The 13161-nt window shown below is 34.2% G+C and overlaps 1 protein-coding gene across 1 annotated transcript in view; it reads right to left on the bottom strand.

The window, feature by feature from the left end:
* The window catches only part of LOC150078194 (3'-5' RNA nuclease TATDN2-like), a 33343-nt gene extending 21925 nt beyond the window's left edge, over positions 1-11418 (bottom strand). The window contains exons 1-2 of the mRNA XM_090384764.1: positions 10832-11418; positions 5369-5538 (exon numbers count right to left, since the gene is read on the bottom strand). Coding sequence (XP_090240890.1) covers positions 5369-5538; positions 10832-11290 — 629 coding nt within the window. The 5' untranslated portion in view covers positions 11291-11418. The remainder of the gene's footprint in view (positions 1-5368; positions 5539-10831) is intronic.
* Between the last annotated feature and the right edge of the window lie 1743 nt (positions 11419-13161).

The raw sequence follows: 13161 nt of genomic DNA, 5'->3' as shown, positions 1-13161 counted from the left end.
GGGATGGGGACAACTTTGAAGGGAATACATCAACAAGTAAATAACCTAAGTCAAAATTAATTTTACTGCCCCAGTCTGGAAACTTTTGGCTTGCATCTTGTATCTTCCATATCTTTTACATGCAGTAAAGCTACACTTGCATATTTTAGCACTCCTCATTTTTATCAGGAATGATTTCTGTAAGGAGCATAAGAACAGGACAAGAAAAAATTCAATTGCATCTGAACATAAATACATTACTTCTCTACAAACTGTTTTCTTTTTTCATTTTAAATCATCTTTGCAGTAATTCTGTACTGTAAAAAACTGTTCTCAATAAGATTATGATGAGAGCCTCTACATGCAAATGGAATAAGCAAGTAAGCGTGAATGTCTTATTGTGAGTGATTTTAATTTGCCTCTAACTGATTGGAGAAAATGGGAAGGAACCTATATGGGAGACAAAATTGTTAACTAGATCAGCATTCCCAACCTTTTTTGACTCAGAAACCATATAATAGTTCTGAATTTTTATTATAAAATATTTTCTGTACTACGTTTTTATAAGTGATATTGCATAAAAATATAAAATTATTAAGTATGGTCTTACATAACAATGGTCTTTGATAATGAAAAAAAATTTAGTATGGAAACATTTATTTAACACGACATACTCTAAGATAGTAAACTAGTTTTATAATTAATTGTGGAAGATGTGGTATCTTTCGTTAGCAATTCTTTACTATTTTGTAGTTTACAAAAATATATCTATGTAAATCTAAGCAGACACCATTACAGAATTTTTAGTATGGCTCTCCCTGGAACATTTTTGCAAACCCCTAGGCGAACCACCGGTTGGGAACTGCTGAACTAGATTTGTATCAACATGCCAGGGAAAAGAATATTCTAGAACCGATCATCACCCATGATTGTTGGTGGTGGTTGTTTTTTTTTTTTTTTTTTAGGAGTATTAGCAACTAAGGCCATATTGCTCCGGGGATATGCGGTGGTCATTCCCTGACCTTTCCGCATCCTCCATATTTGGTGGTCATGGGCTCAAACCCCGGTCTAATCAAGAAGCGTGTACTACACACTGCTGCTCCTGCCCACGGAGGCGCCATCACCCATGAACCAGATGACATAATAGGACTGATAGTACAGGAACCAGCAGGTTCCTGTACTATCAGGTAGAACAGAACTAGCAGGAAATGATAGCAATAGTTAAAGGCAAAGGAATGGCTTATAATTTCAGGAAAGGAAAGGAAAGGAAATTGACAGCTTAAGTGCTACATGGCCTCCATTAACTGGGTAGATATCTCACAGAGAGGGAATGCAACTGAATTATGGTATACCTTGAAAACATTAATCACAGAAGCCTTGAATGCCTATATACCATTAATAAAATACTCCATGAGGAGGATTCCAAGTTGGCTGAAGTTGGCTGAATAAAGAAGTTGGCAGATTACTTGTGCAAAAAAAGACGGCATGCATGGAAAAGTTACAGAGAAATAAAAAGTACTGAAGCCTAAATTGCTGGCAAAGAGTGGGGATAAGGAATTCTTCATATATAAATGTAAAGAAGAGAAGGACAAATCAGATCAGATCTTTGTGTAATGGATGTGGGATAGTATTAGATACCCCAGCTCTTGCAGATGAATCAACAGTTACTTTGCATCTATATTTACAGAAGAAAACCCTTTATGTCAATGGGAAATTACAGGAGTGAAGTTGAAAAATATGTAATTAATGATATTGAAATTTCACATGATTATTTAATGAAAAAACTTTCAAGCCTAAAGACGAGTAAGGCTCATGGAGGTATACCCTATGATTTTAAGGGAGGTGGCACGTGAGTGCACTGAACCATTAAAGCTAATTATGAGAGCATCATTGGACTCAGGATACATTCCTTTGGATTGGAAAAGTGCCAACGTATCGCCAATACATAAAGGCAGTTCTAAGAGTGTAGTGGGAAATTACCAACCAGTCAGTCTAACTTCAGTAGTAGAGAAAATCATGGAGGCAATAATCAAGGGTGGAATTCAGGACCATTTAGATAGAAATGGAATTGTGAAGGACATACAGCATGATTTTGTAAGAGAAAAATCATGTTTAACAAATCTGGTTAGCTATTTTAACAGGGTCACTGGTGAGCTGGATTTAGGGAATAATTTCAACATTGTTTATTTTGATTTCAGCAAAGCATTTGACTCAGTTCCACATGAGTAGTTACTTTATAAGCTGGAACAAGTTGGAATCACAGAGAAAAATCCTTAAATGAATAGCAGGATGGCTTCAAGGCAGGAGGCAGAAGGTTGTGATAAATGATTATTCTTCAGATTGGGTTAAGAAGTGCAGTTCCCCAAGGATCAGTATTAGGACCACTGTTGTTTTTGATTTTCTTAAATGACATCACATTGATGAAGGGAATAGAGGGCATGATGTCTAAATTTTCAGATGATGTAAAGAGTAGTAAAGTAGTTAATGATCACTGCCAAGCAGAGCTTATTCAGAGTGACCTAGATAGACTTCAGGGATGGTCAGAAAAGTGGCAGCTATGCTTTAATTCAGCAAAATGCAAGGTCTTACACCTGGGGAACAGCAACCCCAAAATAACTTACACTTAGTGGAGTTGAACTAAAGTCAGTAGTAGAAGAAAGGGACTTGGGAGTTACAATACAGTCAGACATGAAGTTCTCCGAGGATTATAGACAGTTTGCATGGAAGGCCCATGGTGTCCTATCGATGATTTATCAAACATTTTCTAGTAGAGATAAGGATGTCAAAGTCCCTTTATATAAGGCTATTGTTAGACCACACTTGGAATACTGTGTTCAAGTGTGGACACAGCATCCAAAAAAAAAGACAGAGCTTCTTGAAAGGGTCCAAAACAGATAACTCATGTGGTGAGATCGGCGAAAGGGCATCCATATGAGGAAAGATTTCGAATATGTGGGTTACACAGCTTAGAAACTAGGCACCTTAGAGGACACTGGATTGAAGTGTTTAAGGCTTTGAGAGGCAAAAGTAAAATGAATGAAGATGAAATTTTCAAGTTTATAAATGATTCTAGAACTACTGGCCATAAATTCAAGTTACGGAGGAAATGTTTAGACTGGATTGCAGGAGTTTTATTTTAGCCAGCAAGTTATAAATTACTGGAATAAGTTACCTACATGGATGGTTGAGGCTGAGTTTGGGGAGCTGGATAGTCAAAGGTCAGCTGGATAGTCACTTATGGGATGAGGGAAATGCTTAGGTTATCTATTTTCTTTTCTTTTATTATATTTCATTATTATTATTTTGCTTTTTTCTTCTTTTTTTTGCTGGTGCAGCATAAGCCTTAGGCTTCCTTGCACCATATGGATATGTCAGTAAATGTTGACCAAGGCATCATGGCACAGCTTGTTTACAGGGAGAATCTACTCAAGAAACTGCTGTTATAGAGTTTTGACTATTACTAGACTGCTGTTTCTCAGGGATTTTTTTGGTGCATCAACTACTTTGCACTGGTTATATGATTTATGGAGTTTATGGAGTATCGTGTCTTAACAAGTGTGTTCACTAGGCAATGTGATAATGTATGCTTATTGTTTGTCATTTTGAGTTCCAGTAAGGAAACTAAGGCCATGAGGTATCTGTATAGTGTATGTATTATATGGTTAGTTTGACTGTTTTACTGGCTAAAAAACCAGAGGGCTTACAGAAGAAAAGTATGTGCAACTCTCATCCAAGATTAACTCAGCCACAGTCTGAAAAATGCCCATTAAAGCTCCTCCTATTGAGATAAGATTCAAACCTTTGCCACTTAGTGAAGAAGGACAATGATTATAATCACTGTGTTAGCCACAAGAAGTACAAATTGAAGAATTTATCCAGTCTAACAAGATTTGAACCCAGATTTCTTCAAATGAGCAACAGCAGCGAACCAACTATCATAGGCATCACTATTAGAGACACTACTAATGTCCAACATTACACATCACTTAACCAATGACCACTGTTCTTTTTGGTTCTTTAATACAGTTTATGCTAATTCTGGTATCCAGGATTTTGAGTAACAGACATGACAACAGTGATGAGCATGTAATCCAGAAGGGCCAGGCTACAAAGGTTTCATACAGTTCCAGAGCCAAAAACTTATTGGTGTGAGATCAGACAGAAGTGGCTGAAGTTACTATGGTACACAACATGCTTCTTTCCTGTGATACCGGCACAACATTATGAATATGTACACATCTGCAGTCTCTTGATGCTGTTCTACATCAAAGAACATAAGATGAATCATATTGATGCCATCTGTACAGTTGCTTTAGTATTTGCCCTGATAAATATATTTGGTCCTCCTATAATGTGAATTCAATAGAGCATGGTTTGTTTTTTAGAATATCAAAACTTCAAAGGCAGATTATAAGTTGCATTAATCCTTTCACACATGAATGTTCCTGAATGTGTGGTGTGAGCTTTCAGCAGTGAATTTTTGATAGGGATAGAAAGTTTATGAAATTTTTGTTAAAATGAAAACTTTGTAAATAAATGCTTTTAAAGATTAATTTCATTTTATTTTGACTTGATTGCTCATCACCAAAGTAAAATTACTGAAAATAAAACAATAAAAAAAAAATTATCAGCACTGTTTTTTCCCTGAAGCAATAACACCTACACACAATGGCCAAAAAAATATGAACCTTTATTCAATAATGAATCAGGCCACTTTATTATCAAATAACAGCGTGTGTGGTGTGGCATGGATTCTATAAGGCATTATAGTTTTGGTCTAATTATAGCCAATTTTCTAGCAAAATATGCAGCTGCAACAAAGTTAAAGGAAGATGACTTTGTTGCCGAATAGATCTATCCAGCATCTCCCACACATTCTCAATAGAATTGAGATCAGGTGAATGTGGAGGCCAAGGTAAGATGCTGGAAATCCATTTCATGTTTTCAGAACCATTTTTACATGATTCTGGCATGATGCACTATTATCCATAAAATGGCCATCACTTTTGGGATAAAGGTGTAACATTGCACCTTTATCCCACTGGTATATTTCCTAAACCATAGGCTACTGTTAGCTAATTGATAAAGCAGCAACAAGAAAAAGGGCAAAAGAGTGCCAGGATTACTAACAAAGTCCACATAAAATGGGCAAAAAAAAAATACCCCTTCAGTGACCAGGTAGATCAGATCCTACCTGGTCACTGAAGGGTTGTCACTGTATTCTCACCAAACAGGATCTGATTCCAATGCAAAACACTATATAGAGATGTTCAAATAATTTAAGTCAGGTCTCTCTCTCTCTCTCTCTCTCTCTCTCTCTCTCTCTCTCTCCCCCCCACACACACACACACACACACAACAAAGAATGAAATTATTCAAAATAGCTTACCTTGATGAGTAGTCTAATCCAATTTCTCCAAAAGCAATAACACTAGGATGATTAAGGGCAGTCTCAAGAAATCTCTCTATCTGAGAAGTGTATTTCTCAGCCATATGGGGATGGCAACCAAATGCACCCCATACACCTTTTTCATTTAAAATACCGTCCCATATATGTTTCTGAAAAAAATAAAAAAATGGAACAAATCTAAAATCCATACAGAAATTAAAATATATACTGAATATACCAGAAATAACATTAACATTAGTAAATGTGTGCACAGCCATTTATATTTTAATAATAAATATATATTATTTATATATATATACACACTGAAATTTCACGATTATTTAATGCAAAAGCTTTTGAGCCCACAGGCAAGCAAGGTTCCTGGGGTTGATGGCATATACCCTATAATTTTAAGGGAGGCTGCAAGTGAGTGCATAGGTTATCTACAGTAAACCCCCGCTATTCGCGGGGGTTACGTTCCTGAGAAATGTCGCGAATACCGAAAACGCAAATACTGAGTTATGGCGCCCATAGTAATAAAGGGGTTCTGTTCCAAAGTATGAAATATAAGAAAAACTAGTCTAAAATTTTGTCTATGTATGTATTATATGTACCTTCATAATATGACTATGTACATAGACAGTACATAGTGAAATGCAAGCATACGGCATCGAAATGAAAATAAGTAACAATTTAATATTAAATGTAATATTTATTAGAAATTTCAAACAAATCTTTCAAACCAGCACCTTTCCTAGCAAAAAAAAAAAAAAAAAAAAAAACTTATCCCGCCAGTGCTATCACCAGTTTCACTAAAGTGTTGATAAAGGAGTTTTGCCTTTTCACGAATGATGAGTAAACTTAATGGAATTTTATTTTGAGTTCGGTCTTCTATCCACAGATTTAAAGCGTTTTCCATTTTTTCTAATTTAACATCACGAATTACAGAGCAAATTTTTGAAGCAATTAGCACATTTTCACGGACACTACAGCAGATTTTTTCTTCTGATTTTTTGATTGATTGTACCATTGACTCATTGATTTTATAATGTTTTGCCACTGAGGAGACACTTTCACCATTAGAAATTTTGTCTAATAACTCAATTTTATTCGCTAATGTCATCACCTTCTTTGATATTTTCACATTTCCCTTGTTATTGGTAGCCACATTTTTGTACGGGTTAGAAAGAACTTGTCCACAATAAAGTCACTTTCATCCGTTAACACTCGAAAAAGTCTATTTTACACTGCAAAACGGTAGATTTATCACTTTTTTAAGCATATCAATTTATAAATTGATAAATTTATTCAATTTATAAGCATATAAATTAAAAGCAAACGACGAAAACTTCCATTACAAGCGCATAACACATACTGAACAAGGATTAGTGAAAAACATCCATGCTCGCGATTTTGTCACCCCTCTCCCCCATCCACTGAGCGCTGTTTTGACCAGGAAAGATAATTTTAGCCCATGATTTTTTATGGCGGATAATATTCACAGCGCTTTAAAATTCACATTTTTTTAGGTTTCATTTTATATTAAATCAGCGATCGCGAATACAAGAAAACCGCGAATAGCGGGGGTTTACTGTATTTCCTTTTCTCTTATTATATATTTTATTTTATTTTATTTTTATTTATTTATTTTTTAGCTGGTGCAGCAGCATAAGCCTTAGGCTTCCTTGCACCATATGGCCATTACTAATATTAATACTAAATACATATATATAAATATGTATTTGAACTTGTACTTATTGTATATGAATATATACAATAAGTGCAGATTTTAATAACAAATACAGTAAACCCCTGCTATTCGTGGTCGCCGATTTAATATAAAATGAAACCTAAAAAAAAATGTGAATTTTTAAGCGCCGTGAACATTTTCCGCCATAAAAAAACATAGGCGTGGCTAAAATCATCTTTTCCGGTCAAAACAGCACTCAGTGGGTGGGGGGAGAGGGGTGACAAAATCTTTTTTATGCGCTTGTCATGGAAGGTTTTGTCGTTTGCTTTTAATTTATATGCTTATAAATTTAATAAATTTATCAATTTATAAATTGATATGCTTACAAAAGTGATAAATCTGCTGTTTTGCAGTGTAAAACAGACTTTTTCGAGTATGTTAACGGAAGAAAGTGACTTTATTGTGGACAAGTTCTTTCTAACCCATACAAAAATATGGCTACAAACAACAAGGGAAATGTGAAAATATCAAAGAAGGTGATGACATTAGCGAATAAAATAGAGTTATTGGACAAAATTTCTAATGGTGAAAGTGTCTCCTCAGTGGCAAAACATTATAAAATCAATGAGTCAACGGTACGATCAATCAAAAAATCGGAAGAAAAAATCCTCCACAGTGTCCGTGAAAACGCGCTAATTACTTCAAAAATTTTCTCTGTAACTCGTGATGTTAAATTTAAAAAAAAATGGAAAAGGCTTTAAATCTGTGGATAGAAGACTGAACTCAAAATAAAATTCCGTTAAGTTCACTCATCATTCGTGAAAAGGCAAAACTCCTTAATCAACACTTTAGCGAAACTGGTGATAGCACTGGCGGGATAAGATTTATTTGAAATTTCTAATAAATATTACATTTAATATTAAATTGTTTCTTATTTTCATTTCGATGCCATATGCTTGCAATTCACTATGTACTGAATATGTACATAGTCATATTATGAAGGTACATATAATACATACATAGACAAAATTTTAGACTAGTTTTTCTTATATTTCATACTTTGGAACGGAACCCCTTTATTACTATGGGAGCAATAACTCAGTATTCGTGGCATTTCTCAGGAACGTAACCCCCACGAATAGCGGGGGTTTACTGTATATTTACATTTTAGTTCCTACTATATAGAGTCAAAATTACTGGCAAATACAGTATATATAAAATATACTTTTACTTCAAGAGATAAATAATAATATATAATGATATTAATATAATAATAATAAATAAAGTTAGACAGATGAATGATGGTTACTCTATACAGTAATGAAACAATCTCTATTTTGTGGATGTCATAGAATTATGCATTATTTTATAACATAAACAGTAATCATACTACTCTGCATTTTGAAAAAAAATTCACTAATGTTTGCCCAGAAAAGTTTCCTGAATCATTTTCTAATGCTGATTTCAAAAATGACTTCTGTTTGTTTCCAGCATGTCAGGTTTCTTCAAAAATCACACAAGAAAATTGATTTTTCACTAATTTTTATTAATTTTGGCAGAATTGGTGCATTTCAAATTATAACAGAATTCTACTTTTACTAGGCTTTTATATATTTAAATACAAACAGTAATCATACTACTCTGCATTTTGAACAGTAACGAAAATGTTTTCTACATGTATTTAAATACATGTAGAAAACATTACTTTACTAGGCTTTTATATATTTAAATACAAACAGTAATCATACTACTCTGCATTTTGAACAGTAACGAAAATGTTTTCTACATGTATTTAAATACATGTAGAAAACATTACTATAGAATTATAACAAAATTCTACTTTTACTAGGCTTTTATATTTAAATACATGTAGAAAACATTATTAAAAAGGGTAGTGTAGTAGAAAATCCACTAAATGCTCGCCTCTCATTTCAAAAACTGATCTACAATGGGTCAAATTTTGATTTTCTTGCAGATCCTTCTGCTTTACTGTCCCCCTTCAGTATCCAGCAATAGTCAGCCATTCCACCTCCCCTGGTACCTCATCTCCATGTCTTTATTGTCCTGGTGAAACTTCTCACCCTGTTCTTTAATAAGGCTTCCTAAAGTTTCTGGGAAGTAGTCAATGTGGTAGTGTAAAAAATGTACTTTGGCACTTATGTTGCAGCCCAGTTTATTGAAATTTGCCAATGTATTTTCAATTATATTCTTGTATACTGGATCCTTGTTGTTCCCTATGAAGTTCTAGACAACAGACTGGAAGCTAATCCATGCCTGTTTTTCTCTTTTATTCATAGTTCCTTCAAAATCTTGGTCCCTGATCAGTTTTCAAATCTGAAGTCCAAAAAAAAAAAAAAAAAACCCTTGTTTTAGCTTCTCTTGGGTGATTGATGAGAATTTAGTACAAAAGCAGTTGAAGCAGGGACCTTCCTGAGGTAAAGATTTCATAAACTGTTTCATCAAACCCAGTTTGATGTGGAAGGAGGACAATTTGGAGTCTACCAGTGGTTTATGAACTATGTTCTTTGATCCAGGCAACAAACTGCCACTCTTTGGCCAGACCTCAACACCCCAGTGTTTAATCCTTGCCCGACTGCCCCACTCACACAAAAAGCAAGGCATTTTTGTGAAGCCAGATTGCTTCACAGACCAATCATGGTTGATTGGTCATCACAGACCATGTTCTTCATACTTAATATTACAACTTCTTGAAGTTCTCAGAGGTTTCTTTCAAATGCACAGAGTGAGCTACTAGACTTGACCCATATTTATTTCCATTCTGGAGCAACAAACCTTTGAGACTCCTCTTTGATGAGTCAAAAAGTCACCACTGTGTAGGACTGTAACTAATTCCTAATTATTCATTGTCATTTATATTACTGCAAAACACTATAGAATCATCCTCAGAAAAGTAGGGGATTAGTTATCATTCTGTGTCTGCACCATAAGGAAAAACATCCCATGTGCTAGATTTTTTGACTTAAGTCTAGAACCAAGGAGTTCTGCAGATTCCTTTGGTAAATGTAAATCTCTTAACAGATCACTGAATACATGCTGAGGGCTGGATTCAATATCTACAGGCATGTTATTTCAGCTTCATCTTCAGAAGCTTCACTTTCAGCACTCTGCTACTACATTCTCCAATATAAGTAGAGAGCATGGAATAGGCAGGTTATCTTCATGTGGCTGTTTAAGGTGGATGGTATATTAAGATATACAATGCCCTTCTTACTCTTTACATTGTATCCCTCTACATTAACTAAGCAAAACACAGTCACAATGTTTTGCAGGCTCCCACCAAATCATGGAAATTGCAAATAGCACAGATTTCTTTTTACCATTTTTCCACAATCTCAATGCTTCAACACAGGTTTGGCAAACTTTATGTGGAGCCCATTGTTTACCTTGGCCACTGAGTTTCACTCCAAAACAAACACAATACATATTTTTTTTTTACAAATTCTGTAATATCTTGTCTTTGCTCAAAGACTATACAACTTCTACGAATACAATAAAATAAGTTCAGATTGTTCAAATACTTGTGTGAAAACATTTACCCAATTTGTTCTTTAATTCACACTGTGTGGCTAGTTACTGATTTTTGTTCACAGTTTGTGTAGTGTCATTACTCCATAAAAGAAAGTACTACTGTGTCTCTACTCCTTATAATAAAGCTTTTACTATAGTTAATTTTTTGTTACTGCTTCCAAGAAAAATTTACAAATTCCAAACAGCTGAAAAAAATATAATAATAAAAAAAAAAAAAAACTTACCATTTGAAAAGTTTCAGGATCACAAAAAATTGCAATACACCCTTCGTAGCATTGTGGATATGTGTCTGCATGCAAAGTTCTGTACTCTGAATAGGTCCCTTTGAACTTTTCTTTGCGAAAAAGAAAGTCTATATGGCAGTGGGTATCAACAAGTCCAACACCAGGTTTAATAGTTCTAAGGCTTGTAACATTATATTTTGGAAGGAATGTTCTACTGAATATTCTGTTTACATTTGGCTGAGGTGTTAAAAATACAGGTATATTTTCACTTCTTAGTGAACCACCTGACCAAGTATAACTTTTCTTGTGAAAGGAATGTTGATTTTGGTAAGAGGGAGATATACAATTTGAAGACTGATTAGTTATCTTATGAGCAATACTATTCAATTTTTGCCTTTTCACATCACAGTGCTCATCAAAAGGATAAGACGTTCTTGTATTCTTGGAAGTAGAAGGCATGGAAAAACCTAATTGAGAATCATAAATTTTTCTCTTACGTACAGAACTATTAGGTGTGACAAAACTTGATGGAGAATTATTACCAATTTCCCTTTTATGTATGGGAGTAGAAATTGTATTTGTATTACTTGTGGTATGATTATCACTCAGATGAGAAAGGATCATTTTAAAAAATTTTTGATCTCTGGATATTTGTGGAGATGTATCATATCCGTGTGAACTGCTTCCAGGAGAAGATTTAATTACATTTGGCTGGATAGAATAATATCCAACTTTGGAACTGACTATGTTTTTGTTCAAACATATGTTTTTTTCAAGGGAAATATCTCCAGTCTCTTCTCCTATATCTTCCTCTTCCACTGTGCTCTCTCCTTCTGTCTCTCTCCCTTCCACTGTACTCTCTTCTCCTGAACTGTCTTCTGTCTCTTCTACTGTACTCTCTTCTGTCACTCCCTTCTCTCCTTCCATCACAGTCTTCTGTGGTTGAACTGCTTTAGTATCCAAGTGGATACAACTTTTGTATAACAGGTGGAAGCTTCAAAAGAGAGTTCCTGAAAATTAGGAAATAAAAATAAAGCTGGATTCATTAAACTTTAAATCATAATATAATAACATTTTAGACCAATAAAGAATACCTTGTGTCTAATAAAACAATTTTACTATTTATTACTATACTTGTTAGTAATATATAATTTTATAGTTATTTTTTAGCAGTATATAACACAAATAATTCATTATTTCCATATAAATAAAGATCAATTTAGTAACATAAAATAAGTACAGGCCAGGTTAAGCATTACTATTACACAACTCATTAATATGTTCAAGATAATAATATTGTGAGTTCAACAGATGTCACTCCTTTGGAAAGGTCTGGGTTTGTATTCCATTTGAGATTACAGGAATTCTTAGGCCTCTTCAATTGAGGCTGCAGTTAGTCAATTTTGGGCAAAAGTAGAGGTTTAGCCTGATGGCTATTCCAGGAAAGGCATCTAAATGTGAGAGTGGTAGAGGGGAACTAACAACTTGAGGTATAGGAGTAAAGAGTATTTACACATAGACCATACTGACTCTAGATTTACTGGGCAGTAAATGTACCACTAAACCATCAAAAAATACTATATCAACGTACGCTGAATAATATATCAAAATTCTGAGAAAAAGTCCATTATCTTGTCTCTCTTTTCATTCATGAAAACAAAGATAGGGGCATTTCTTGCCTCTGTTATTTCCCATGAAAAATTGGCAATTCTGAAAATTTTATTTGCAGCTGCATGATGTTGAAAAGATGCATAGCTGGTCAAATTGCAGTTAACAAGGGCCAGAAATTCTACTCTTGAGGTATAACTTTTATTTAACCAAGTCCTTGAAAACAACACTGTTACATAACCTTTGTGGTGTGAAAAATCCATATGCAACCTACAGGTTTTGAAAGTTTAAAGAATTAATGCAGTAGCCACGTTATTTGCTATTATCGAAAATGATATTGTATTTTAATTTTATAGTGCTTAGCTTATGCAGTATCACTGGCCATAATTTTTTTTTTTTAAATTAAAGAAATATTCATAAAAATATCTGTAAATCTTCTAATTCTGGTGATTAAATTAACCTTTGAATGCCTCTAATGTTAAAAAAAAGGGCAAAAAAAATTCACGACAGATGAAAGTCGAGGCTAGTTGAGTTAACTAGACTATTTCAATAATTCCAGCAATAGCCTTAATTTTTTTTTAACTGCTGAACCTTCAAGCACCTTTTATTAATGGTCAACCTTGCTATTGATGGAAAACATTCATTCGTTTATATATATAATGGAAACTCAAGGTATGTAGGCAAAAAAAAAAAAAAAAAAAGAGGGTGTCACTGAACTCAGA

Source organism: Mastigoproctus giganteus, chromosome 11, assembly GCF_048544385.1.
Source record: "Mastigoproctus giganteus isolate SK-2022 chromosome 11, ASM4854438v1, whole genome shotgun sequence".
Lineage (NCBI taxonomy): Eukaryota > Metazoa > Arthropoda > Arachnida > Uropygi > Thelyphonidae > Mastigoproctus > Mastigoproctus giganteus.
This window is presented reverse-complemented; position numbering and strand designations above follow the sequence as displayed.